Below are 27,217 nucleotides of genomic sequence, written 5' to 3'. Positions count from 1 at the left end.
TGGATTGGAAGTGGAGTAGCCGGGACTTGAACCAGCGCCCATATGGGATGCCAGCACTGCAGATGACAGCTTTACCTGTTACGCCACAGTGCCGGTCCCAAGGATATCTTTAGACTAAAGGACTGCTTGGTTCCAGCGGCTGATTCTGAGCAGGGATGGGCACCTAATGTCATCAGACAGCTTCAGCTTTCAAGAAAAGCAGACGTGTATTTTTATACACAACATCCAAATTTCCATGGAGAGTCTTTGCCAACAGAATAAATATATAAACCTATCTGTTGGCTTCAGCCTGGCATCTTTCAGTTTGCCACCTTACCGCTGTGTAAAGGAGTAGGTTCTCCCTTAGCGGGTACAGGAGAGAAACTGGTAATATGAACCAAGACAAAGACCTCTTCCATATTTATCACCAGGGCCCAGCATAGCCTTAACTTCTCTGAAAAATCCTAATGACAAGAATTAAAAAGTCATTGTAAAAGCACTCTCACAGATATTTCTCCATCAAAGATTTCATCTTTCTCACTGATTTTAGAAGGGGCATAAGGATAGGATGCATGTAAAATCTGAGGACCCAGTAAAAAACACTTCACAGAAAACAGAATTCTGCAAAGCTATGTTTCATGTTTCACAGTCACTGAAGCAATTCAAATTAAAACTTTACTTGGCAGCCTAAACACAGGCTTTGTGATTTACGAACTGACTGGGGCATCTGCCCCAGCGTGGAGGGAAGTGATCGGGAAGGAAGCCCTGGTCAGGATCTCCTGGGACCACTGGACTAGGCAAGGGCCTGCTCATCTGGGCACACTCGTGTCTCAGGAAATTCTAAGAGTTTCTACCTTCAGTCTGGGATCACGGGTTAGGCCCATGAATGCAGAAGGGCTAAAACACCTTTTGCTGTTTCTCTTTCAGGAGGATAATAGGATGGCTGCGGAACCACAGGTTCTTGTAGGTGACCTAACCTATAAGGAGATCCGCTGCATTCCTGTGACTGTGTCCTCAGGGACGTTCTAAAGCAGGAAACACGAACAGAGGAAAAAACACTGCTGCCTAGGTGGGGGAGACATGCAGCCAACTGCACAAACCGGACCGCTTTAGACTCTGACAATACAGTCTGGAGAAGGCCACGGGATGGTGCTGCAGGAGGCAAGGAAAGGTCCAGTTTCTTAGGATTTCTTCTAACTTCAGGATTCTGACCCGGCTCTACCAGCAGCTGAAGTTGGCAAGTAACCTCCAGTCCCAACTGTGTGCCTTCCCCATGTATTTGCTACAATCAGTACTTTCAACCCTTTTGTGTGTGTATGATGAACAAAGCAAGAAACAAGTGCTACAGAAGGGAAAGAAAGATGAAGAGGGGCATTCTAGATGGATCCTGTAGCACATTAAACTCAATTTCCTGTCCTCTGGAACACACATACATGTGAGTGTGTTAGGGAAAAAGTGCTGAAACTGAGTTTACTTTAGTGAATGCAATCCTTAAATAACTCACCATAAAATCTATGTTATTGTCTTCATTCCTGAAGTGTTCCATCAACTTCTCAAAGCGCTGTTTTTCTCCACAAACCTGAAACACACATTTTTGGTGTGCATGTGACATTCCAAACATAAGCATTCCAAAATTAGATGTAGAAATTTCAACATTAATAATTACTTCCAGAATAGCTCTTGTTTTCTTCTCTCATGCACTATTTATTTCTGTTCTAAGCTAGTGAACCCACAAACAGTTCCATGAACTGGGACCAAGAGCTGATCCTTGGTTTCTTTTGTATATTCTCTTCATATTTTGAAATTCCTATCAAATGTCTTTTTCTTTCATTGTTGTCTTTGTAGTCCCATCAATTTTTTAGTACACTTTCAGAATCTAAGGATATAATTCATGATTTAAAAAATGATCATACTTTTCCTTTTTAAAAATACTTTTAAGACACACATACTGAAAGATCTAGATAATTTAATACTCTATTTACATTTCTTGAAAGGCAAATTTAAAATATTCTTAATAGATCTAACTGAACCAAATAACTTGAATGCATAAACTACAACATAGAAGTACACAGTTTGGGGAGCTGTATAAGCCTGTGTAAGCTGAGTTTAGAGATTTGCAATACTTTATGTTATAGCATCCTAGAGCCCTGAAACAACAACAGTCAGCTCAAATTATTGCTTTCATTGAAAAGCAAAATAAACATATCAAACACTGGGAACCCCAGGCCCACCAAGTATTTGTGTATACATGGAATTAAATACATGGAGTTAAAAATAGAGCCAATGAATGATTTTTACCAAATCATAACCCTCTGGAAACTTATTCCCAAAATCAAGGATGAACTTTAATTTGGTCAATGTCCTTGGCTCCCATTTTTGGAGCAAACTCCTATTTCCACTTGGTTCATTCATTCTGCCTTCAGGAATATTTACCTGAACTTCCTATGGACTACATGCTGCAATAGGGAGACACAGTCCCTGGGTCGACATTTTACAAACCAAAGTCTCACATGGCAAACTCTAACTTTTCTGATTCCATAAGTGGTCTTAGAAATACTCCTATCGGCTAGCGTCGTGGCTCACTAGGCTAATCCTCCGCCTTGCGGCGCCGGCACACCGGGTTTTAGTCCCGGTCGGGGCACCGATCCTGTCCCGGTTGCCCCTCTTCCAGGCCAGCTCTCTGCTGTGGCCAGGGAGTGCAGTGGAGGATGGCCCAAGTGCTTGGGCCCTGCACCCCATGGGAGACCAGGAGAAGCACCTGGCTCCTGGCTTCGGATCAGCGCAGTGCGCCGGCCGCAGCACACCTCCTGCGGTGGCCATTGGAGGGTGAACCAATGGCAAAAAGGAAGACCTTTCTCTCTGTCTCTCTCCCTCTCACTGTCCACTCTGCCTGTCAAAAAAAAAAAAAATACTCCTATCAATCATCAAGAATTCTCCTAAAATGAGATTTCACAGTGTTATGATGTAGTCATTTAATACAGTCATGTTGTGCTCCATGTGAACATGCACAAAGTCCCATGAAGGCAGGAACTTTATCTGTTTTCTTCATTGTCACATCCTCAGAGTCTAGATGAATGCTTAGCATGTTGGAAATTCTCAGTAATATTTGTTGGACTGCACTGCACAGAAGACAAATGAGTAACTGTCAAAATATACTTCACAAAAGGGTTAACACACCTTACACTGAGACTCCGTCATACTTTAAAACAGGAGCCATCAGAGACTGTAAACAAGCACTAGGAGTAGATCAGCAGTAGCTCTGTGCCTCAAGTAGGAAATTAAGGGCCTTCTAGTCTAAGAGCTGTTTAACAGTTCCAACAGATTAAGACCACAGACTATGCTGGTTACCACTCTCCATTTATCTACACATGCCTACCAAAAAAATAATTTCAGAAGGCAGAGGAACATTCGAGGGGAAGGAACAAGGTCCTGAACAGGAGAGTATAAAGTAAAGCCTTTAAAAAATACACTTGCCCAACCCACCCTAGAAAAACTAATTCTGTAGGACAAGGCTGGGGTGGTATGCGCAGGCACAATTTTAAAGGCATTACAGGGGTGGGCACTGTGCAGCAGGTTCAGCTGCTACATGGGATGCCTGATCTCAAATCAGAGTGCTGGTTGCCATCCTAGCTACTTAGCTTTAACTCCAGTTTCCTGCAAATGCATGCCCTGGGAGGCAGCAGATGATGGCCCAAGTACTTGGATTCCTGCCACCCACATGAAACACTTGGATGCAGTTCATGGCTCCTGGTGTTGGGACTGGCCCAGACCTAGCTGTTGCAGGCATTGAGGGAGTCAACCAGTGTATGGAAGATTTTCTCTCTCTCCCCCCCACTCTCACTTCTCTTTAAAACAATCATCCTTTTTTAAAAATAATAAAGTCATCGCAGATCATTGCAATGCTACACAAAGGCCAAGAACCAGGGATAAAAGGGGATACCACACTCTGCGCCTGCTTACTGTTGGCCCCTCCAATTAATGTACACGTTCCTGCAAATGAAAGGTTTCTTTAGGGGCTGAGGCAGAACAAGCCCCGCCCCCTAGACCACGATTTCAGGCACACTGTGTGCTGCAATGAGAACCCCACAGGGGAAAACTGCCAAGGCTTGGCATAGAAAGGATCAAAAGAACAAGTAGAACTTTCTATAGCAGAAATGTAAGACCTTGCCTCTCAGGAGATTGTCTTGTTTCAGTTTTGTCTGGGGAAGCTGGCAATGGCAGAAGAAGGAAAGGAGAGGCCCTGTTAGATCTGGGGACAGCCACCACTCTCTTGAGACACACTCTATGACTGAAGTTCTGTTGCGCCTCACTGAACTGGAAGAGGCGATGGCTGCTGGCGAACAACGAGAATGCATAGATACCCCCAGGAGGGCAAGGCTGAATATCGGGCACCCCCAGCTGAGGATTGAGACTGACACTCCCACAGGTCACATCTCCAGACCAGAGGAAAAGTCAACTGAGCAGCAGAGCCAAGGCTAAAATCCGGTTCCCACCTGCCAGCCTGCCGTCCCCTCTCCCAGGAAGCCCAGAATGCTCAGATAAACATATCCCCTTGAGACGATAGATAAACTGTTCCAAGATTATCTAGATAACCAGGGATGACAAATTGCAGCATTAAAAATCATAATAACTACCCTGCACACATATATCTGTGGACCAGAATCTTCCATGTAACTTCTACAAACAGCAGATCCCTCTAAGAAATAAAACTAGCAATCTGCGCTTTTAAAAAGTACTTGTAGCAGGGTAGGGTTTGGCTCAGCAGTTAGGATTCTGCTTAGAACACCTGCCTCCCAGATCAGAGTGCCTTAGGCTCCAATCTTGACTTTGTTCTTGATCACAGCTTCCTGGGTTCCAGTCCTGGCTCTGTTCTCAGTCACAGCTTCCTGCTAATACACCCCTGGGAGAGACTGGGTGACTGCCCAAGTTGTTGGGATCCTGCCACCCGCAGGGAAGACCTGAATGGTGTTTCAGGTTCCTGGTCCAACCCTGAATGTTGTAGCCATTTGCGAAGTAAACCAATGGATGCAAGACCTCTGTCTCTCTCTAGCTTTCAAAATAAATGAGTACTCATGATATTGGACCAGCATTTGTGAACCTGTGACTTACACATCACTGAACTACTGGTAAAGCCATCAGCTTTTTCTGACTACCAAATGCAGACCAAATAACTATACCGTTAAGTCTCCAACTCATTCAACTGCCAACTGAGCAACAGAAATAAACAAACATGAGTTACTATAGCTAGAAATCACACGAATGCAGTAAGAAATGGCCCACTGCCCCTGCAAAGGTATGAAGAATGACAAGGTAACTCACCGATAATCAGGAATAGAACTCAGGGTATTAGACACAATGGATTTTATATGAGGGGCCTTCAAACAATCCATGGAAAGATTGGATTAAAAGAAAAGTCTACTTTGGGGGGCCAGCACTGTGGCGCAGCGGGTAAACGTCCTGGCCTGAAGGCCAGCATCCCATATGGTCACCGGTTCAAGACCCAGCTGCTCCACTTCCGATCCAGCTCTCTGCTGTGGCCTGGGAAAGAGGTAGAAGATGGCCCAAGTCCTTGGGCCCCTGCACCCATGTGGGAGACCCGGAGGAAGCTCTTGGCTCCCAGCTTTGGATTGGTGAAGCTCGGGTCGTTGCAGCCAATTGGGAAGTGAACCTTGGGAAGGAAGACCTCCCTCTCTCTTTCTCTCTCTCTCTCTGCCTCTCCTCTCTCTGTGTAACTATGACTTTCAAATAAATAAGTAAAAATCTTTAAAATTAAAAACAAAAAGTGTATTTTTGATAAAAAGTTCTTTGAAAATCTTGTAGTTTTTCATAGAATGTACTTTTCATGAAGTTTCTGAAGATCCTTCATATGGCTGGGGAAAGCACACGTGGATGGCAATAAAACAAACTACTCACAGCCTGTTAATAAAATGAGATGGCCTCAAATCCAGAGCAAGCAACAGCAGATTAGCTTCATAGTGGGTAAATATCCCAGAAAACATACTACTAGCCTTGTAGGCAGGACTGAAATAGACATTAAGAAGAGGCTTGAATATGTGTTTCTTCAGTCATCCTTCATAATGTCAACAGACAAATCCATGCTGGGAACATGTGTGTTATGAAATAGAGAAATACTTTTCATCTTCAAAAATAATGCACTTAAACATCTTCCTATTTATGGCTGCCATAAATAGGTGAAAAGAATTCAAATACACAAAGCAACCCATGACCAACAGACACCACATTCAGCAACTTTGAAAGAATCGGAGTGACCACTCTCCAGTCCATAGTAAGAACTAGAAGGATCCCTACTATTGGCTCCCACAAAATCCTCTTTGTAAAGATTTAGGCTGCTGGCAATCTGAACTGATAGATTAAGGGTAGTATCTTCGACACGGTTCCATGGTAAGAGCATGAGCACCAGAGCCCCCTTCATTTCTTCTGAAGGAAGGCAAACCAGATTCCCATTTGCTTCCATATTACGTTAGCAATCATTAAACAAAGCATAGACTACAATCCCACAGGAAATGGGAAGGTATGTTTAGGGAAGGTTGGTAAAAGTTGTGTCCCACATCAAAGGAAAATCATCCTAGTTCATACCACTCACATCTGGACCACCCCTGCACATCTGGTTACAAAAGGACCATCACGGTTAACGGGCCTCTCCCCTCCTTTCAACTGGCCTGGTTTAGAAAGCTGGTGAGGATGAAAGGAATAAGATGCTGACTTCCAGTTGTTTTCAGAATCTACAGATTGGTTCTCATGAAGAGGCCCTTAAGGATTTCACGACAATGTACATAGGAGCAGGGAACACAATTATGCGTAGATATTTGAGCATGGCATAAAGTGCTGTGTGTAACTTCCAGCTGCCAACAAAAGCCAAAGAATATATGCTGCAAAAACTCTTAAATTAAAAAGCTGTACTCAGATCCATCATGCTGGACTTTTATATTCACTGGTTATTTCTTGTTCCCCCACCAGCTCTGATGCCAATTTCCTGTATCAGTAACCTGTAGCTCCTGGAGGAGGTGGGGGTGGAGAGCAAGTTTACAAAGGTACAGAAAGAGCAAGCGGAGTAGAAAGGAGCCCTGCTGTGCCCTGGAATATTCTATCAGGAATTGGACTTCCCAGGACCAGCAGAAACTAAGTAAACATAAAAGCATATGTTCTGGAGAGCAAGTAACTCTACTGTAAACTCAGAGACATCTGCATTATAAATCATCTACAAGCCAGTCTCATTTGAATGAATCCACTGGCCCTGATTAACACAGTAGACAGCGAAAGCAATCAGGCTCTGACCCTGGACCACAGACTTCAGGCTGCTCTGCTAACCCAGCCACCACACTGCTCATCCCTGCGGAGTCCTGCCCTACCCGACTGCCCCTCCTAACACCTTCAAGCTCCAAAACTCATGGATGTGAGGGGCCATGAGAGCAGACACGGGACTATGTGGCATATTGCCTTTTTCTTTTTAAATTCTATTTATGTGAAAGGCAGAGATACAGAGAGAAAGAGACAGAGGGAGGCAGGCAGAGATCTTCTGTCATGTAGTATGCTCCCTAACTGCCCACACAGCGGAAGGTGAGACAGGACAAAGTCAGGAGCCTGCAACTCAGTCTGGGTCCCCAACATGAGTGGCAGGCACCCAAGGACAAGAGCCATCACCGCTGTTGCTCACGGTGCTTGTTAGCAGGAAGCTGCAGTTTAAAGCTGAGCCAGGTCTCGAACCTTGCCACTCACATATGGGATGCAGGCTTCCCAAGAGGCATCTTTACTACTGAGCCAAATGCCTGCTCCTAAGCCATGTTTTAAGAAGCCATAGGATTATAGAGTATTGAGGAGCTCTAAATTTGGGGGCTTTGAAGGGAAAGAGAAAGCATCAATAAGTAAGGTTCTTGGGACATCTCCCCTCATCCGAATCTGCCTTAGTATACAGAGAGGCCTGATAAGAGTTCTTTTGGGGGAAAAAAGAAACAAGTTTCATTACTACAGAAGTTTACAAAAATCCTCTCATTCAGTGTGTGTGTGTGTGTGTGTGTTTAAAAGAGTTATTTATTTGAAAGTCAGAGTTACAGAGAGAGAGAAGAGAGAGGGGGAGAGAGGAGAGGAGAGAGAGGGGGAGGGAGGGGGAGAGAAGGGAAGAGAAGGGGAGAAGGAGAGAGAGCGAGAGTGAGCTTCCATCCACTGGTTCAGTCCCCAGATGGCCATTATGGCTGGGATGGGGTTGGGCCAGACTGAAGTCAGGAGCTTCATCTAGGTCTCCCAGATGGGTGCAGGGGCCCAAGCACTTGGGCCATCTTCCATTGCTTTCCCGGGAGCATTAGCAGGGAGCTGGATTGAAAGTGGAGCAGCTGAGACTCAGACTGGTGCCTGTAGGGATGCCAGCACTGCAGGTAGAGTCCTAACTCGCTGGGCCGCAGCACCAGCCCCTCATTCAGTGTCCTTAAGCTCTAAAATTCCTAACTAGAATGGAAATATAACATGATATTCCCAAACTAACCAGTGAGGAAATTGAGAGAGAGGCACTTGGCTGCGGGGACCCTGAGGCGCAAACCACTCTCAGTCTCCTCCCATCTGGCTCTCCCCTGCTCCTGGAGCTAATCAATCCTGCCAAGCCCAGATAAAATGGGGCTACTCCCAAGACCAGTAAGATCCATTTCCACTTAAAGGAGAAGGGGAGAAAAGGCACAAGTCCTGCCAAAAAATAATAATAAAATAAAATAAAAACCAACTATATTCACCAACACCTGTGAAAGACATTTCTGAGTGGTGTCTGGGACCGTGTGGACCAACCCAAGGCCCTGGATGCAGGATAGGCTGTGGTTTCAGGTGCTTTCAGAGTGGGCAGGGGTTGGGAATGATTTCCCTAAAAGCTAGTAACAGCGGAGGAGAGGTGGCTCTACAAAAATCTTAGTAAAGCACATCATCTTGCAAGCCAGATATGAACAGACTCCCAGCCTGCCGCCCTTTGAGGACAGTGATAGTCTAGGGCTTCCCCAGCAAGGTACCACACAAAGTCTGCAGCCAGAGTGAGGCCTGACTCTTAGGAGGCGGCTATAACATATTCTTCTACGTTAGTTATATAAAAATTAAAGGCCCCTTGCCTAAGTGTTTCCTTCTCGCCCCGTTGCCTGGCGCCTGCCTCAATACGTTCTTTGACCCCGCTCACAATGGGCCCCTGTGATCGACAGGGCTCCCTACAGGGAGGCACTGCTTGAGAGGCACACTCTATTATGAATGATTAGACCACCCTTCTGGGGGCCTGCCCCAGAACAGAAGTTCCGTTCTTGTCCCAGGGCCACGTGAAGTCGACAGTTACTTCACAGGGAGTCCTAGGTGAAAGACATCTTGTCCCTTCTACCGGGGGCACCAACCGTCTGAGGGTACTGACGCCATCATGGCCCCACAAATACCACTCCTCTGGGGTGTTCTGAGGTTGTGATGTGAGATAAGGCGGCTAGCTGAGCTGGAGGTCACAAACCTCAAGGCCCCACCCCATGTAATTCTATCCTGTCAGAACACTCCTTTCCCAGGATGCCTCATTTTCATGTGGGAGCTGAGGAAGGGTGGCCATGGGAAATTTCAGAAGGAGTCATAAACTTCCCAGGTGACCACATTACCTCACAGAAGGAGGTGTTGGGAGGTGCTCACTCTCTTCCAATGGAGAAGAGGTGCTGAGGGTTCCCCTCTCTCTCTACTTCCCTTCCCCCAATCGCTTCTATCTTGGTCCACTGTAACTACGTCACGTGTGTGTGTGTTTGCTTTCCTACCTTCTAAATAAACTTTATCACTTCGTGTACTGTATATGTGCCTGTACCTAAAGTGCTTTTGAAGGAAAAGGCAAGGACTGAGAGTACAATTAAACCCACTTTCCCCACATCAGTTGCAGGGGTCTGGTACATCTTTCCTCTGTGGTGAGCAGATGCTGTATTCCAAATGGCTGCCACCTCAGAAGCAGGGCACTCTGAGCTGTGGCTGGCTCTCAAGTCTCTTTCAGGATTTCACGGTGGAAATGCTCACCTTACTGAAAGGCTCAGAGACAGAAAAACTTCATCTCACCCCACTGAAATGAAAACTAATAGAAACTAAGCAAATACACCAAATGTACTCTACAACCTGGACAACCCCTCTTCCTCCACAAATTAATGGAATATTTAATCAATCTGGGACTGGGAGTCATGGGATTATGAGCCTGAATTCATCTGCATAATGCTCAACACCCTCGTGAAAATGAAAGTCACTTTTCCAGATGTTTCCAAATATCCAGATGTTTGGCAGCAGGAACACAAAATATGCCTTACTTTCCGTGCTTGTATTTTGCTATACTGACTAAAGAACCTAGGTACTGAAGCAAAACGTCACCCAAAGGATGACTTAATGGCACCATACACCTTAAATAAGAAATATATTTTTATTACTCCTCTAAAAAAAAGTGCCCTTCATTACATTCTAGAGAGTAAGACTTCATGGTGTAGAATCTCAGAAAGGGTATCTTTTGATAACATTCTCAATGCCAGACTTGAATCTCTCTGGCTTCAGTGTAAGACTCCCATCTTCTAGTCATTAGGAAGAACATATATGGGTTCCCTCAAGGCCACCTGTGATGGTTAATTTTATGAGTCAGCACAAGTAGGTGAAGGGTTGCTCAGCCAGCCAGTAAAACATCACTTACAAGTGTGTCTGAAAGGATGTTTCCAGAAGAGACAGGCATTTGTACCCATAGACTCATATGCACAGACTGTATAAAGACCACCCTCACCAACACAGGTGCACACCTGCAATCCATTGAGGGTCTAGGGAGGAAAAAAGAGATCTTGAAGGAAGATGAATGCTCCTCTTGAGCTGAGACATCCATGTGCCCTCACCCTCGGACACTGGAGCTCCTGATTGCCAAGTCTTCAGATTGCAAGACTCGCACTGCTAACCATGCTGGTTCTCAGGCCTTCAGACTCTTAGTGGAGTATGACCCTGGCATTCCTGGGGCTCCAGCTTGCACACAGCAAATCATGGTCTGTCTTGGCTTCCAAAATTGCATGAGCCCAGTCCCAAAATAAGTCTCCTCCTACATTCAGGAACAGAGCAGAATAAAGAGATATGCTATTGGCTGTTTCCCTGGAGAACCCTCACTAATACATCTCCATCCTTACTCGAAGGCCAAAATATCTTCCAGTTCTTCAAGAGCAACTGGTAAGTAGGTAGGTGAGAACTAAATGATGAAGGTCTTCAGTCATCTCTGGGATAACCTACCAGTCACACCTTTCAAAAAGTCTCACCTTCTCCTTTACTTTCACTCATCTCTCCTTATAGCTTCACCCACTGAATGTGGCCCCTTAGTCACACAGGGCATGAAGGATGCCTCAATGAGTCAAGCTGAGGTCACTGCAGGTGCTCCAAACCACAGCAATGGTCTGCAGCATTTTCACCACGCACCTTGGTTCCTGCTCAGGAGGCAGCAGTCAACTCATGCTCTCCCCACGTCTGAATCTCAACAAATTAAATCACATCCAACAAATGTGTGCCGGGAATTCAGTTAAGAAATTCATGACAACAAAAACTCTGAGGAATCAAAGACCTTATGCCAAATACATGCAAATGCCTCAAGTTTGTCCACTGCTCATATCATCTCTACTTTCTTCTGAGCTCTTCCCCAAATTCACCCTAACATCTACTCCGGGTCTTAATCAGGAAAGTCTTGCTTTTAGCCAAGTAGAACCATCCAGGCCAGGATGATAGTAGACAACAGATTTGGGCAGCAAAGTATGCTTCTTGAACACCAAGGGTCTGTGGTCCCCTTTGACAGGGTCATTGGGTTAAAAATAATTATTATAATCATATTTCAAGGTTATCTGCCTCTTTCACAGAGTTGACATTTGCTACTAGTGGGGCAAAAGCAATGGTAAGGGAATAAAACTTCTGGTGCCTTAGCACAAACAAGACTGTGGCACCAAATTATTATAGTAATCATTAGATTCATCACAGTCATGCACTGTTTCTCATAAAAATGAATTTCACTTAAGAATATCCTTGGGAATTGATATTGTGGAGCAGCTGGCTAAGTCAACACTTGGGATGCTCACACCCCATATCGGAGTGTCTGAATCAAGTTCTGGCTGCACTGCTTCCAATCCAGCTTCCTGTTAATGCACCCAAAGTATTTGAGTCACTGTCACCCATTAGGAGATGGAGTTCCTGGCTCCTGGCTTTAGCTTTGCCCAGCTCCAGCTACTGTAGGCATTTGAGGAATGAACCAGCAGATGGAAGATTTTTCTCTTTTCTCTCTCTCCCTGTCACTCTGCCTTTCAAACAAATAAAAAATTTTTTTTCAAAAAAATATACCTGATGAACCACTCTGCCTGTCAAAAAAAAAAAAAAAAAAAAGAAAGAAAGAAAGGATAAATTCATCCAGGGTGCAAGATAAATAGACATTAGTGCAACAACAGTATAAGAAGTTCATTATTATCATTTAACAGTTCACTTTGCAATTAATCTCTATTCATTTATTTGAAAGGCAGAGTATCTCAGGAGGTAGAGGGCGGAGGAGAGATCTATCTTCCATCTGCTGTTTCACTATCCAAATGACTGCAATGGCGAAAGCTGGGCCAAGTAGAAGCCAGGAGTCCCATTCTGGTCTTCTACGTGGGGGGCAGGGACACCAACACTTGGGTCCTCCTCTGATGCTTTCCCAGAACCTTAGCAAAAAGCTGGATCTGAAGTGAAGCAGCCAAGGACTGGTGTTCACATGGGTTGTGGGAGTCATAGGCAGTGGCTTTCTCAGCTGTGCCATGACACCAGCCCCAAAATCAACCTTTAAGAAACTCTAGTTGTCCAGTGTTTAAATAGCATAATACCAAAGTGAAAATGCATTATTATCTAAAAATGCTATCAAAATACTTCCTTCCTATTTACATATCTCTGGGGAGCTGGAGTTACTTCATCTATATCATCTAAAACAACACAAGTGACCATATGCATGGGTAGATGTAAGAACACAACTATCTTCTATTAAGATAAACTGAAAAGATCTACAAAAATGTAAAATAATGCCACCACTGTGCACTGAACTATATCACTACAACATTTATATTAAAGCTTGAATCCTCAATGTGATTGTGTCTGGGGTAGAGATCTCGGGAGGAAATAAAGTCAGCGAGGTCAGATTGGCAGGGTCCTAACGTGACAGGACTAGTGGCCTATCTTTTCTTGCACACAGAGAGGCAAAGCCACATGAGATCACAGTAAGCAGGGGCCATCTGCAAGCCAGTAAGAGTCCACACCAGAACCCTAAAACATTGGCAACCTTATCTTGAGCTTCCAGCCTCTAGAACTGAGAGAAAGTTAGTTTCTGTGTTCAGGTTTACTACAGTACTACAGTATTTTATTATAGTAGCTCGTGAGATAATTAAGACAGCCACTATTGTCGTTGATTATTTTTGTCTGTTTTGTTTTGGAAAAGTTATTTTTAGCAGAAAGTTGCATTAAAATGTAATGAGCGTACTATGCTCATTAATTATTAATGGAATGTATCTGTTTTACTATATTTCTAAAATGCTAAATACATAATCTCTGTAGACAAAAATTCTTTTTGGGTCCTTAGAAATTTTTAAAAGGTAAAAAGGGGTCCAGGGGTCAAAAGTCTGCCAATTATTGGGTGAGAGAATATCTCCTTCATTTCCATAAAGAAGAATTCTCAAAACCTCAAACTTGAAAAAACAAATCAATAGGTATCTAAACATAAAATTCCTTGTCAAATTGTGTTGGACTCAGCCATACCTTAAAAAGAACTCCTGCACTTGCCATCTTTCCACAAAGACAAAGCCACCTCACTCAGAGACAGGTAAGGTTTAAAAAAGACTCCCCTTCCTTCTGTTTCCCAAGGTCAGGCATCTGCCAGGTTGGAAGGCAGCAGCCCCTCCCTCTTCTGGTTATCTCTGGGGTGGGCCTACTCATGTCACAGGTAAACTCAGTGCAGGGTTAGATATTCTCTGGGTATCTATTCCCAAACTCAAGCAAACGTTAGACTCTAAGCAAGAATAGGAGAGGGGTTCAGAAACAGTTTTCTCTCCCAGGGAAAGAAATTTAGGACACACATCCGCCAGTGCTCAGAGAACCAGACTCAATGAATCCACCCAAATAAACACATTTGTCCTGGGACGCCTGACATGCTACAGTATCAAACAATCGTGAACAAATATACAAGGAACAAAAAGATTATTATCTCACACCCACGAAGGAAACATGTCCTCAATACCTACCACATAGAAAACACCACTGACTAGTCCGACACCTATTCCTGGAAAATACTTCAACATGGAAAAGCCAGTGTTGTTCTTGGTAGGGCACCAGTCAATCTGGGATACCACATGTGCTGCTACATTTATTGGTGTAGAAGGAGCCCTCGTTTTCCACAGCCAAAACCAAACTCTCAAAACAAAACAGAGCCTGGAGCTCACATTACCAGGACTGGCCCGTTCCGCTCCACAGTGACGCAGAGCTGAGGGGGAACAATCTCTCAGAAAGCTCCAGTTCATGACGAAGGCTGACTGACACGGGCTGTGGGGCACAATCAGGAACCGCTGGACCATTTTCTTCTACTCACTGTGAAAGCTACGTATATATCCTTGGCAGGCTGACAGGCAGAGTGAGAGAGCTGGACAGGGGCCACATGCACCATGGCAGTGAAAGGGTTAAAGAATGGATGTTGGGCCACGGTGGACAGAGCCGAATTTGGAGATGAGGAGGAGCTGGGAATTTAGAAGCTTAAATGATGACCCAAAAAGCTCAGACTTCTGAACACCGCGCAAACAACACTGTCGATTTTCTAAATGATGTTTGAGTCAAGAGAATGACACAGCCACATTCTAGGTGGTCCTAAAGGGGAACTAAGGACTGAAGGCATGACATGAACATCCACGTTCAGTTTGTTACTGCTTTACCTACAGGCCTTGGATGTGTCAGTGTTTGTTCTTGTTAGCAAAGCAAAGTACTTACCACTCTACTGTCTACATACCCTGTTTCTGTATCTGCAGGCAAAGAAACACTTAACCTTTCTCAAGTGAAACTATTTGAATATATACATACATAGTACTTGAATATATATGTATATAAAACACACATTACACACATAGGCAGGTACAGGCATAATTTTATACAGAATCATAAAACTGTGGGATGGAGAAAAAAATGAAGGGGTCACTTGATTAACTTCTCACTTCAAGCAGCACAACTGAGTAGACCCACTAGCCTGCTGGCCATCCCTTCATGCTGCGTGCTGGTCTTTCCTGGATCTCCTGTTAGCCCCTTCTAGCCTTTTCTCCGTACTCTTCTCTTTCTAGCCTGGGGTCCCTGTGGAGGAGTAAACCTTCACAACAATCCTCTTCTCTATTTGGTTTATTCTTTTCTTGTGTATGTACACACACATACTCTCACTCTCTCTCCCTCTCCCCTCCCCCTCCCTCAAGCCCTTCCTCCCCAGTAACTTCTGTTTAAGCCTGTACTCAGTATTTCCACTGCAGAATAAGAATCTGACCCGGGCACTTTACATAAGTAGATGTACGAATTTAATAAAAACAAAGTTTTATGTCCTTGGCCTGAGAAAATACTCCCTAGATTGGTTTTTGTTTATCATGCTAAGATTACTTTCTCCTCAATTACATGTATACTATACAAATAGATTCTTTCTCTCCTGTCATGAATGATCCCATACTCAGTGAATCTATTTTTTTGTAAAGTTTACTATTTATTTTTATTTATTTGAAAGGCAGAGTGACAGGTTCACTCCCTAAACAGCAAGGGCTGAGCCAGCCGAAGCCTGGGGTTCTATTTCCAACTCCCTTGTGGGTGGCAGGGACCCATGTAATTAAAACATCATCTGGGGCTGGCACTGTGGCGTTTGGGTAAAACTACCGCCTATAGTGCCGGAATCTCATATGGGCACTGGTTCAAGTCCTGGCTGCTCCACTTCCAATCCAGGTCTGCTATGGGAAAGCAGTAGAAGATAGTCCAATGTCCTTGGGTTCTTGCACCCGTGTGGGAGACCCGGAAGAAACTCCTGGTTCCTGGCTTTGGATCAGCCCAGCTCCAGCTGTTGCAGCCATTTGGGGAATGAACCAACAGATGGAAGACCCCCTCTCACCCCCTCTCACCCCCCTCTCTGTTTCTGCCTCTCTGAAATTCTGCCTTTCAAATAAATAAATAAATCTTAAAAATTATCTGTTGTTTCCCAGGTTGCATATCAGTCGGGAACTGGACTGAAAACAGAGGTGGGACTCAATTCCAGGAACTCCTATGTGGGGTTCAGGCATCCCAAGCAGCAGCTTAAAGTGCTGTACCACATGCCCACCCTGGATCTATCTCTCATGACTTTCTGGTTTCATTTCCATCACCATGGCAACAAACTTGGTCCAGGGCTATTCATGTAACAACCAAACAACCAATCTTCCAAAGTTCAACATCACTTACCTTTAATGTATTTTACATAGAGCCATATGATTTTCTAATAGTTATCTAAATTACATAAAATGTCTTTCTCAAATATCTACAGAATCGAATAGAATATCTAAAAAACATTTTACAAACTAAATTACTATGCAACTGTTAATTTATCCCCTTCCCCATTTTTTTCCTATTTTTTTAAATCTATCTCCCATTTGACTTTTTTTCACAAATCATGAGTTTCAAATTTCTCAGAATCTTCAACTCGCCTCCTGTGATCTGTAACATGGGCCCAGTCAGGTATTTTTCCTGATTAACCAACACATGTATTCTGACATACACTGCCTCTGAGGTTTTACATCAACCTCTGTTCGCAGAAATCTCTCCATCAAATAAGTCTCTTCCTTGCTCAGGACCTACTCCCTCCCCCACTGGGCTCTGCACAAACAGTGCAGTCTATATGTTCCTGTTAGGTTTGCTTTTGGGTGGAAAACTGAGGAAAATGTATGAGCACCTGCAGAAAATACTTGGAATGTGATGACATGTTGTGTACGGTTATGTACGAGCTCTGAGTTAAAGGGATTTGTGTACAAACCCCAGAGTTGTCAGCTGGTGCACTGATGCTGAGCCTCCTCTCTTTATTCCTACTTCACGGAGTAGATGACAAATAGAAAGCAATACACAGCAGCAGGTCAGCGCCAAACAAACAATAACTAAGCCACAGACTTTTTATGAAATAAAACAGTAACAATAGTCTCACTGTTTCTACATACATGTATGCTTTTTTTAAATCTACATAGCATATTTACTGACTGTTTACAGCATGGAAGGAAAAGTAACAGATTCATAAAATGCTGCTCATGTTTTCCTTCTGAAAATGACTGCTAGTTTAAAAGAAACCAACCAAGCAAAAACCCTTATGTATTGACTTTGGACCTCACATAAACAAAAAATGTGCTCTTGTTTTTTAAGTGTTTAAGTTTCAAGTGAATTTTGAACTTGACTCACCCAGGGAGGCAAGCTCAAGAAGCACATTCTTTGTCAATAATTCCTAAAATTGGTTTAAATTATCATCAGAAATAAAACTGAAAGCACAATTCTTCACTCTTGGTTAATGTCCTCTTTTAATCTTTGTGTAGTTAGTCCGAAGCAAAATACCTATGAAAATTAGTCTTTTCATTCTCAAGGCAACAGACACTTTGCAGGACAGGAATCATGCCTTGCATTTTCTGTCAAACTCCTCACTCTAACAGTGCCTTTTCCCTGGTAAGAAACAGAGTTGCTCAACAGCTCCCTAGAAGTTCCAATTCTGCTTAGTAGTTCTGGAGAAAACACGCTAAAAACCAGAGCTTTGGTTTGGGACAGCTGTCAAAACAAAAAAAAAAAAACAAAACAAAACAAAAAAAAAACAAAAACAAAAAAACACCTGAGAATCTTTGGAAAAGAGAAAAATTAGTCCTATAAAAACTCTTGACAGCAAAAATCTAACCCGCACAATAGGGACATGCTGGCCATATGAAGGAATTATTATTCCTAAACAGTCTAAGCACCATAAACAAACACACACAAAACAGCAGTACCAATGCCACCCGAGTCCTTAGTTTCCCCTCAGGGTTTGTTACTACAGGTTACTATGCCATTACAAAACAGATACACACAAACAACATACACGTGTGTATACATACTGGGCTTACCCAAAAGTAAGTAGGGAAATGGAATTAGTTGGGCTGGTATTGTGGCACAGTGGGTTAAGCTGCCGCCTGCAACATTGGCATCCCATACGAGTGCTGGTTTGAGTCCTGGCTGTTCCAGTTCCAATCCATCTCCCTGCTAATGTGCCTACGAAGGCAACAAAAGATGGCCCAAGTACTTAGGCTCCTTCCACTCATGTGGGAGACACTGATGAAGTTCCAGGCTCTAGCAGATAGAAGATCCCTTTCTCTCTCTACCTTTGCCTCCTCTCACACCCATCCCCGTAACTCTGCCTTTCAAATAAAAATTTATAAAAGAAAAATGCAATTAAAAGATAACCTTATTTTGGCACAAAAATATAATATGCATTTTCCATGAGCTTTTTAAAGACCCCTTGTATATACATATGATTGATTTGTCTTATTCTTCATCCTAGTTAACATATCTGGCATCTCAGAACTATTTTTGAACACACGTTTATTAAATACCATGGTTAATGGAGCCCTATGTCTAGACTTAATGATCACTAACATTCTACAATACAGAATTCTTACATATTTAGTAACAATTATTACTACTTCCAGTTAATATAAAACTTTTAAAAGGAGTTGGATGGCAGCTCATGACAAGAGCCTCAGGTGATTACTGACATCATTTAAGAATGTCAATTGTTAAATCAACAACAGGAGTCACTGTGCACTTACTCCCCATGTAGGACCTCTGTCCTTAATGTGTTGTACTATGAGAATTAACAGTAAAACTAATCTTCAAACATTACTTTATACTTTGCGTGTCTGTGTGGGTGCAAACTCTTGAAATCTTTACTCAGTATAGAGTTGATCTTCTGTATATAAAGACAATTAAAATTGAATCTTAATGAAGAATGGGATAGGAGAGGGAGTAGGAGATGGGATGATTGCGGGTGGGAGGGAGGGTATGGGGGGAAGAAACACTATAATCCAAGTGTTACACTTATGAGATTTATATTTATTAAAGAAAAGTTTTCTATCAAATAATAATAATAAAAAAAAGGAGCTGGAACAAACATGGGATTTTTTTTTTTCCTTGCATCCATTCTGCGCAAATCAGAGTGAAATAAGAGAGACAAATGACAGGGAGGTGAGAGCTCCTTCACACAAGAAGAAACCCACAGAGGTTCTGAAATACATCTGTCATGTTACTCTGCATAAATAAATGCTAGACTGCCAACGGAAGCCTCACCAGCGACTCAAAACTCTCACTCAGATGCTTTCTGGAGTTGGTGATGATATTGTTCGAGCTCTACTAGTTTGGACTTGATTTTCTTTCTTTTTCAAGTATTTATTTATTTGAAAGTCAGGGAAAGAGAGGGAATGACAGATTTTTCATCCACTGGTTCACTCCCCAGATGGCCAGGGCTAGGCCAGGCTGAAGCCAGGATCTTCTTTTAGGTATCCCACATAGAGTCAGGGGCCCAAATCCTTGGGCCATCGTCCACTGCTTTCCTAAGTCCATCAGCTGGAAGCTGGATCTGAAGTGGAGAAGCCGGGACATGAACCAATGCCCAAATGGGATGCCAGTGTCACACGCAGTGGCTTTACCTGCTACTCCAAAATGCTGGCCCTGACAGGTGACATTTTTTGATGATTTATTCAAATGACAGAGGAAGACAAAGAGCAAGAGACACAGAGAGAGAGAGAGAGAGAATCTTCCATCCACTGGTTCACTCGCCAAATGGCCAGAACAGCTGGGGCTTGGCCAGGTAGAAGCCAAGAGCCTAGAACTCCACCCAGATTTCTCACATGGGTGGCAGGGGCCCAAGAACTTGGGCCATCTTTCACTGCTTTTCCAGCCACACCAATAGGGAGCTGGATTCGAAGAGCAGTCAGAACTCAAACTGGCATTCCAATATAGGATGCCAGCATTATAGGTGGTAGATTAATCCACTGTGCTACAATGCTGACTTTTAGAGGTGACATTTTTATACAAATTTTAAAAAAAGAAGAGTAACACTTTTTTTTTAAGTTGCTGCTGCACTTAAAATAGAGGCTCTCAATTGTAGGAAACTGTACTCAGGCTTCTGATAAGAGAAGAGAGGTGTAATGAATGTCGACTTGTGAAGCGAAGCATCTCTACATTTGTGCACCAGGATAACAATCTGTTCTGCCTCTGAGAGCCCGATGCCTCACATGTATTTATTTATGTATGTATTTAGTTCTCTCAGGCTCACAAAGACAAGACTTGAATATGTCAGAAATGAACAAATATAGCAGCTCAGGGAGCAGATGAGTATCAGCGAGCCCAAGAAATGAGAAATATGAATGAAAAAGTCCTCAAGCGAATCTCAGACCTCAGCTATGCCCTGCTGAATCCAGCTGACTTCATGCTGAGCCTACGACCAAGTGACTTTTGGAGCAAAACCTATTTCATTTACTATCAATGGATCTAAAGAGCTGTGACTGGGAAGCGCACTGCCTCACTCCTCCTCACTACCATTAGGCCATGCCGAAGTAAGACGACTCTGAATAAACAAGGAGCACGTCTCTGATCTCCCCTCTCTGCCTATCCCAACTTGCCACTTCCCATGCCCTGTCTGCTGTTAGAGACTCAGGGCAAAAATGAAGGCTGCTAAGCCTGAGCAAAGCAGTACCTTCTTGGTGTAAAATGCTATCCTCACACTCTCTACCTGGTGTGGCAGGCAGAAAAACGCAACCGTTTGAGATGTCCACGCACATGTCCATGTGCACATGTGCTTAATTAAGGCAGTAGATATGGGGATAGGGTCTCGGATTAGCTGGACGTATCCAAGGAAACCAAGGAGAGGTCAGAGACTCAGACACAGAGTGAGGACAGGCAATGTGGCAAAAGCAGCAGGGAGTCAGAGACAGACGCTGTGGTGGGGGCTCCCAAGCTCGAGGAAGAAGCTATGACTCAAGGCATGTAACTGGCCCGTGGAAGCTAAAGAGGTCAAGGGAATGGGTTCTGTCCTGGAGCCTGCAGTAGAATGCCACCCTACAGACTGGTTTCTGCTTCTGATCTATACAACTATAAGACAATCAATTTGTGTTATTTTCACACATTAAGTTTGTGGTCACTTGTTGTAGCAGTAACAAGAAACCAATACATGGTTAACACATGTGCACCCTATATTTGGCTCATGTACCCTTTCCTATTAAGAGCCTGCCCTGAGAGTTCTTACCCCATCTGCCCTCCTTCTCCTCCTTGGTCTTGGCTAGCTGCTCCTCAGTATGGTATCCTGTATTTATGTTCAAGGAACCTGGTTCTATACCTGTTGAAAAATATTTAGGGGCAGCGCAGCGGCATAGCAGGTAAAGTCGCTGCCTGTAATACCAGCATCCCAAATGGGCACCAGTTCAAGTCCTGGCAGCTCCACTTCCAATCTAGCTCTCTGCTAAGGCCTGGGAAAGCAGTAGAAGATGGCCCAAGTCCTTGGGGCCCTGTACTCTCCTGGAAGACCCAGAAGAACCTCCTGGCTGCTGGCTTCAGATCGGCCCAGCTCCAGCAGTTACAGCCATCTGGGGAGTGAGCCAGCAGATGGAAAACCTCTCTCTCTGCCTCAGCCTCCCTGTAACTTTCCCTTTCAAATAAATAAGTAAATCTTTAAAAACAAATTTATCTGCTTCCTCAACTAGCTCATTTTTTTGTTTTCTTACTTTGAGAGTTTAGCAATGTTTCTGACATACAGAGAACACTTTTTTTTTTTTTTTTTCAGTGAGTTAGCGTGACTCACCCCTCAGTGGTCATTAGGCATCAGCCTTCAGTTCCTTATTAGATGAGAAAGAAATAACCAGTCCATTACCAGGGGATGAACTGGGAAATCTTGTATAAAAGGCTCCTTTTTATTTCAGGAAGGCTCTCACAGCATCAGCTGCTGATTTTACATTTGCTAGTAAGTAGTAACTGTCCTTTCTAGCTCCCACCAGAAAATTTAGAAAGATTTCCTGTCACGAGGAGAAAGCACGTTTTGGGTTGGGTGGAAAAGGAAACAGAAGATGAACTATAAATCGGTTGCCAACTCTTATACAGTTCCTGAGGTGGACCATGTTTTCCAGAGATGGCCACAGCTGTCTCTCCTGTCCCCAGTGTGGTCCTGCACGTGACTCTGAGACCCCAAGCATTGAAAGGTGAAGCCTCTGCCTTCCCAGATGCCTTTGTAGTGTCTCCTGCCAAAGTATGTGTAAGTGACTCCGAATAAATTTTTTTTAAAGATTTATTGACCTACTAATTGATTTGAAAGGCAGAGTTAGAGAGAGAGGAAGACAGAGAGAGAGGGAGATCTGTCACTCACTGGTTCACTAGTCAAGTGGTCAAAATGGTCAGGGCAGGGCCAGGCCAAATCCAGGAACCTGGAACTCCATCCACATCTTCCACATGAGCAACATGGGCCTATGTATGCAGGCCCTCTTCCACCGCCTGCAGGGAGCTAGATCAGAAGTGGAACTGGTATGGGACACTGGCATTGTAGACAGTGGCCTAACTCACTGTGCCATAACACAGGCCTACGCATAACTTCTAAATCCAGCTCGGAAGACATGCCGCCACTCTAACTCTTTGAGCCAAGGCTCTTTGCTCTTAGGCACTTCTTCCTGGGGTGCACTCACTCACTCACTCAGCCACTCTCCTGGAAGCCAGTTGCCAGGCTGTGAGAAGCCCAAGCAACATGGAGGTGTTCTGCATGATAGTCCCAGCTGAATCCAGCCTCTGCGGCCTCACAGCCCCAAACCAGATACGTTGTGATTAATTCCTAGCTCCAGTCAATTGCTTCAATTGCTTCTTCTCTAAGAACGCCAAGACACAACAGAACAGAGACAACCCCTGACAAGCCAGCCTGAATTTCTGACCCACAGAATCCATAAGCATAATAAATTGAAGTTTGGGGTATGTTATAACCCATAGACAATAACTACAATAGTTAATAAATATACAAATAAAAAGTTACTTAAGACAGGCGTTGAGACTAGTGAGTGGATAAGACATCAGTTAAGACATCACATCCCATATCAGAGTTCCTGGGTTTAATCACCAGCTCCAGCTCCTGATTCCACCCTCTTGCTAATGCAGACCCTGGGCGGAAACAGTGATGAGTCAAGTAGTTGGGTTCTTGCCACCCACATGAGATACCTGCCTGGACAGATTTCCCAGCTCCCAACTTGAGCCCCACTCCCAGCTACTATAGGCATTTGGGGAGTAATTCTGAAGATGGATTCATTCATTCTCTCTCTCTCTCTCTTCTCTCTCTGCCTTTTGAATTTTAAAAATTTGGCAGCGTTAGTACCACCTAACACCACGACTTTGCTTCCTGACCTCGGAAGATGGACCAGCTACATGACAGCCTTGGTCAGCAGTGAAATGCATACACACACTAGCACTATGGCTCCCCACAGTGTGAGGTTTTTAGAAACCAAAAGAAATAAGCAGTCTCCCCTCGATGTTAAAATCTAACCACTGATGGAGTTTTCTGGAAAGCCATGTGCTGGATTTATAATTCTACACGCTCAGATGTTCAAGAGGTGAGATTAGATGGGACTAGACTGAGAGAGATGCTGGAAGCACACCAAAACGTCTGCTCTCCTTCCTGCCCAATTTGTCCACTCCAAATAAAACCTGACAGACTTCCTTAAATCAACTTAATAACGTGCAGCACGAGTGCTTTCAGATGCCCAGCCTTCTAGCAATACACAAAAAGAACAGCTTCTGCCAAGAGAGCTGTACACAGAGAGCTGCTGGCCTTGACTGACTCATTTCACAAGGTCCCATCTATCTACTCTACAAGGTCAAAAGTGGGAGGGAGTGGGGACTTTAACAACCAAACTGAGGCTTTTTCGTTACACCAGATGCTGTCACTAACAGAAGCAAGATGAGAACACAGTTGTAACTGATCTGGAATCCTGATGAATCCCAGGTGCACCCCCAGCAGCCTGGAGGAACCGGCGGCTCCAGTCCTCAGAGGATTTTATCTCTGGTGTCACCATAGGAAGTTCCATGGCAAAGTCTATGGGAACATTTTTATTTCATGGAGGAGTACTTTTTCAAAGTGAAGTGATTTCTCAAATCCTCACATATCAAAGAATGTAATGGAAATAAAAGTAGGATGACTAAGAAAAAGCTGCAGTGAACAAGGTCTGGGTTGAAGACCTTAAGGTTCCTAAAAGGAACCTGGATGAAATATGGGGTCGATAAGTCTAAAGTGGGGGCTGGCTGCCATCCTGAACCAGAAAGTATAGTTCTATGACCCAGTGGATTGCTAGCTAGGGTCCTCGTCATTTGGGAGAGGAGCAAATGCACGACCAGAACCCCAAATAGTGTTTATGGTGGCTCCGTGCCAAGGGCACAGGCAGAGGTCAGCTGCATTAGGAATGCCCGCCCATTTTCCAAGTCTAGCTCTCCAGGCTTCCTTGTCAAGTGTTGCTTTTCTTGACATCCTTTCAATCAATCTTTTCTCCTCTGTACATCTGAGGCAGTTTCTGCGTCTTGCGAACCCACCTTGGAATCGATTCAAATACCAGAAAGAGTTCTCTTTACTACCAAATGTATTTTTTTGACTTGGTAGAGCTAATGCTCAAAAATACAGACACTATCATGCAACTAAGAAAGAAAGAATTTAAGTTGCCTGGTTGTATGTCCTTCCATGTGGCTACATCAGCCAACAAGGAAAAAAAGAGATGACTCCCTGTTCTCACTCTGGTCCTCATTTCAGGACCACTAATTTTCACGAGGTGTTTCATCACCAAAACCAGATGTGTTAATCCTTTTTAAGACAAGTCACTGCCGGCGCCGTGGCTCAACAGGCTAATCCTCTGCCTAGCGGCGCCAGCAACACGGGTTCTAGTCCCGGTCGGGGCGCCGGATTCTGTCCCGGTTGCCCCTCTTCCACGCCAGCTCTCTGCTATGGCCGGGGAGGGCAGTGGAGGATGGCCCAAGTGCTTGGGCCCTGCACCCCATGGGAGACCAGGAGAAGCACCTGGCTCCCGCCTTTGGATCAGCGCAGTGCGCTGGCCACAGCGCGCCAGCCACTGTGGCCATAGGAGGGTGAACCAACGGCAAAGGAAGACCTTTCTCTCTGTCTCTCTCTCTCACTGTCCACTCTGTCAAAAAAAAAAAAAAAAAAGACAAGTCACAGGGCACAATGGTTGACTATTAGACAATTTAGTCTTCATCTACTCAGTACACTCAAGTTTGCAGGCATATCACAACCTACACATGGTATAAGCCTAGCATCTGAATTTATGTAACTGTAACTCAAGCATCGCCACATTCAACACGGCAACATAGATGCTTTGTCAGTGACCTCACGTTTAGGCCTCAACTCCAACTTTCACCATCATCACAGAGCATTGAATGGGAGATGTTCTCTTTCCTAAAACATGCATTTCAGGTATTACAAAACTAATACCAAGATTCTTTGGGGAAAAATAGAAAACTGAACTGATTAATTGAAATATGATAAGATCGTGTAATCATATGTAAAAATCTTTCAAGAGCTAAAAAGAGCCTTCTGTTAATTAAAATTTGAATTAATTAGAATGGATCCTTTGGCTAAAGAGATAGAAGGAAAAAAAAAAAAAAACCTTGTTCTATACTTCTGATGTGTAATCTTTAAATTTCCTTCGGGCATCTGGTGCCACACTGCACCAGTGCACTCGGCTGTGCTCTACCAATGACGAAAGCCCCAAGAGTCCAACTACTCTAAGAGCACATTACCCAGTTTACAAAAAATAGATGCTGAATGCCTCTGTCCCAGATCTTGCTCCTGCCAGCCCAAAAAAAAAAAAAAAAAAAAAAAAAAAATCAAAAACCCAGAGATAATCCCTTCATTCTTATCAGGAAGAACAGAATTCCAATTTACTAAAAGGAATGAGAGCTTTACAAACAATCCTCCTAAAGGCAAAGACTCTTCTTTGGTCCACTTCCTGCAATCCTGCATTGTATTTCTCTGCCACAGCTGGCTCCATGGCAATTACCCACTGACCAAACACTCTCCGCACGGGCATCCCAAACCATAAAGACGACCTGGCTCCAGACCGCCCTAGAGCCGCAAGATTTCAATGACATACGGGCCAAATATAAAGTCAAACATCCTTCACCATGATGTGTAGGAAGGAGAAAAGGGGAAGAAACTAAAGAGATTTAAAATACTTGGAGCTGCAAATCGCATCCCATGTTTTAAAAACAGAAATTACCCAAAGACTGAATAAAGTGGCTGACGCTGCTCTTCTGACCTCTCCATAAGAACGGCTTCCTGGGGCGTTTCTGTCTTGTCCTCAGTCACAAAGCCGTTAGGATAATTTTGGCTCCAGCTGACCACATGCACCACAGCCTCAAGGAAATGCAGGCCACGTGTACACATGGCACCAGTTCTGTCCTTGTCACACATGGCACCAGTTCTGTCCTTGTTCCTTCTCCTACGCAACAGTTTCTCTCAGAAGCAAGCACTGTGGCAAGGAGAACTGGAATCTACGATCCTAGCATTAGTCACAAGGCGGATTTTGATTAAAACTCTACAAATTCAAAGTCAACATCCATTTAGCTCTCATTGCTATTGTCCAGTGATGTTTACCAGGTGACTTTTTTCTTCAACTAAGCATAGATGATGCCCTGAATGCTAAACCATACATAATGCTGACACAAGAGAATTAAAAGTCAATTCTGTAAGTATGTGTGTGTTGAGACTTCCTGAAAAAGACATTCTGTCCTACCTGAGAAAACAAAATCAACTCATGAATTATTGGCTTGAATTCTGATTTTAGACAACTACATCTTGAGGATACAATGTAGCCTGAAACTTCATCAGATGCTTGTTATAGTCTGCACCACACTGTAACAAGAGTCACTGGTAACTATATGGTAAACCGTGTTTCCAAATGGGAGCTCAAGATAAGGACCTGGGAGTTAAACTAGCAGCATATTTGCTTCTCTTCTATATTCAACACCACTCACCCAAATAGACCTCATTGTCTATAATTGTGAAATATATATATATATGTGTATATATATATATATATTATTTTTTGACAGGCAGAGTGGACAGTGAGAGAGAGAGACAGAGAGAAAGGTCTTCCTTCACCGTTGGTTCACCCTCCAATGGCCACCACGGCCGGCGCACCGCGCTGATCCAAAG

At 43.9% G+C, this 27,217-nt stretch overlaps 1 protein-coding gene across 5 annotated transcripts in view; it reads right to left on the bottom strand.

Moving 5' to 3' along the window:
• Positions 1-27,217, bottom strand: part of FMNL2 (formin like 2) — a 353,117-nt gene that overhangs the window by 40,332 nt on the left and 285,568 nt on the right. For all 5 annotated transcript variants that reach the window (XM_062186790.1, XM_062186799.1, XM_062186780.1 and 2 more), the window contains one exon: positions 1,484-1,558. In XM_062186790.1, the coding sequence (XP_062042774.1) occupies positions 1,484-1,558 (75 nt within the window). The remainder of the gene's footprint in view (positions 1-1,483; positions 1,559-27,217) is intronic.

The sequence above is a fragment of the Lepus europaeus genome, chromosome 1 (genome assembly GCF_033115175.1).
Source record: "Lepus europaeus isolate LE1 chromosome 1, mLepTim1.pri, whole genome shotgun sequence".
Lineage (NCBI taxonomy): Eukaryota > Metazoa > Chordata > Mammalia > Lagomorpha > Leporidae > Lepus > Lepus europaeus.
The sequence above is the reverse complement of the archived record's forward strand: the minus strand, read 5'-3'. Positions and strand labels throughout refer to the sequence as shown.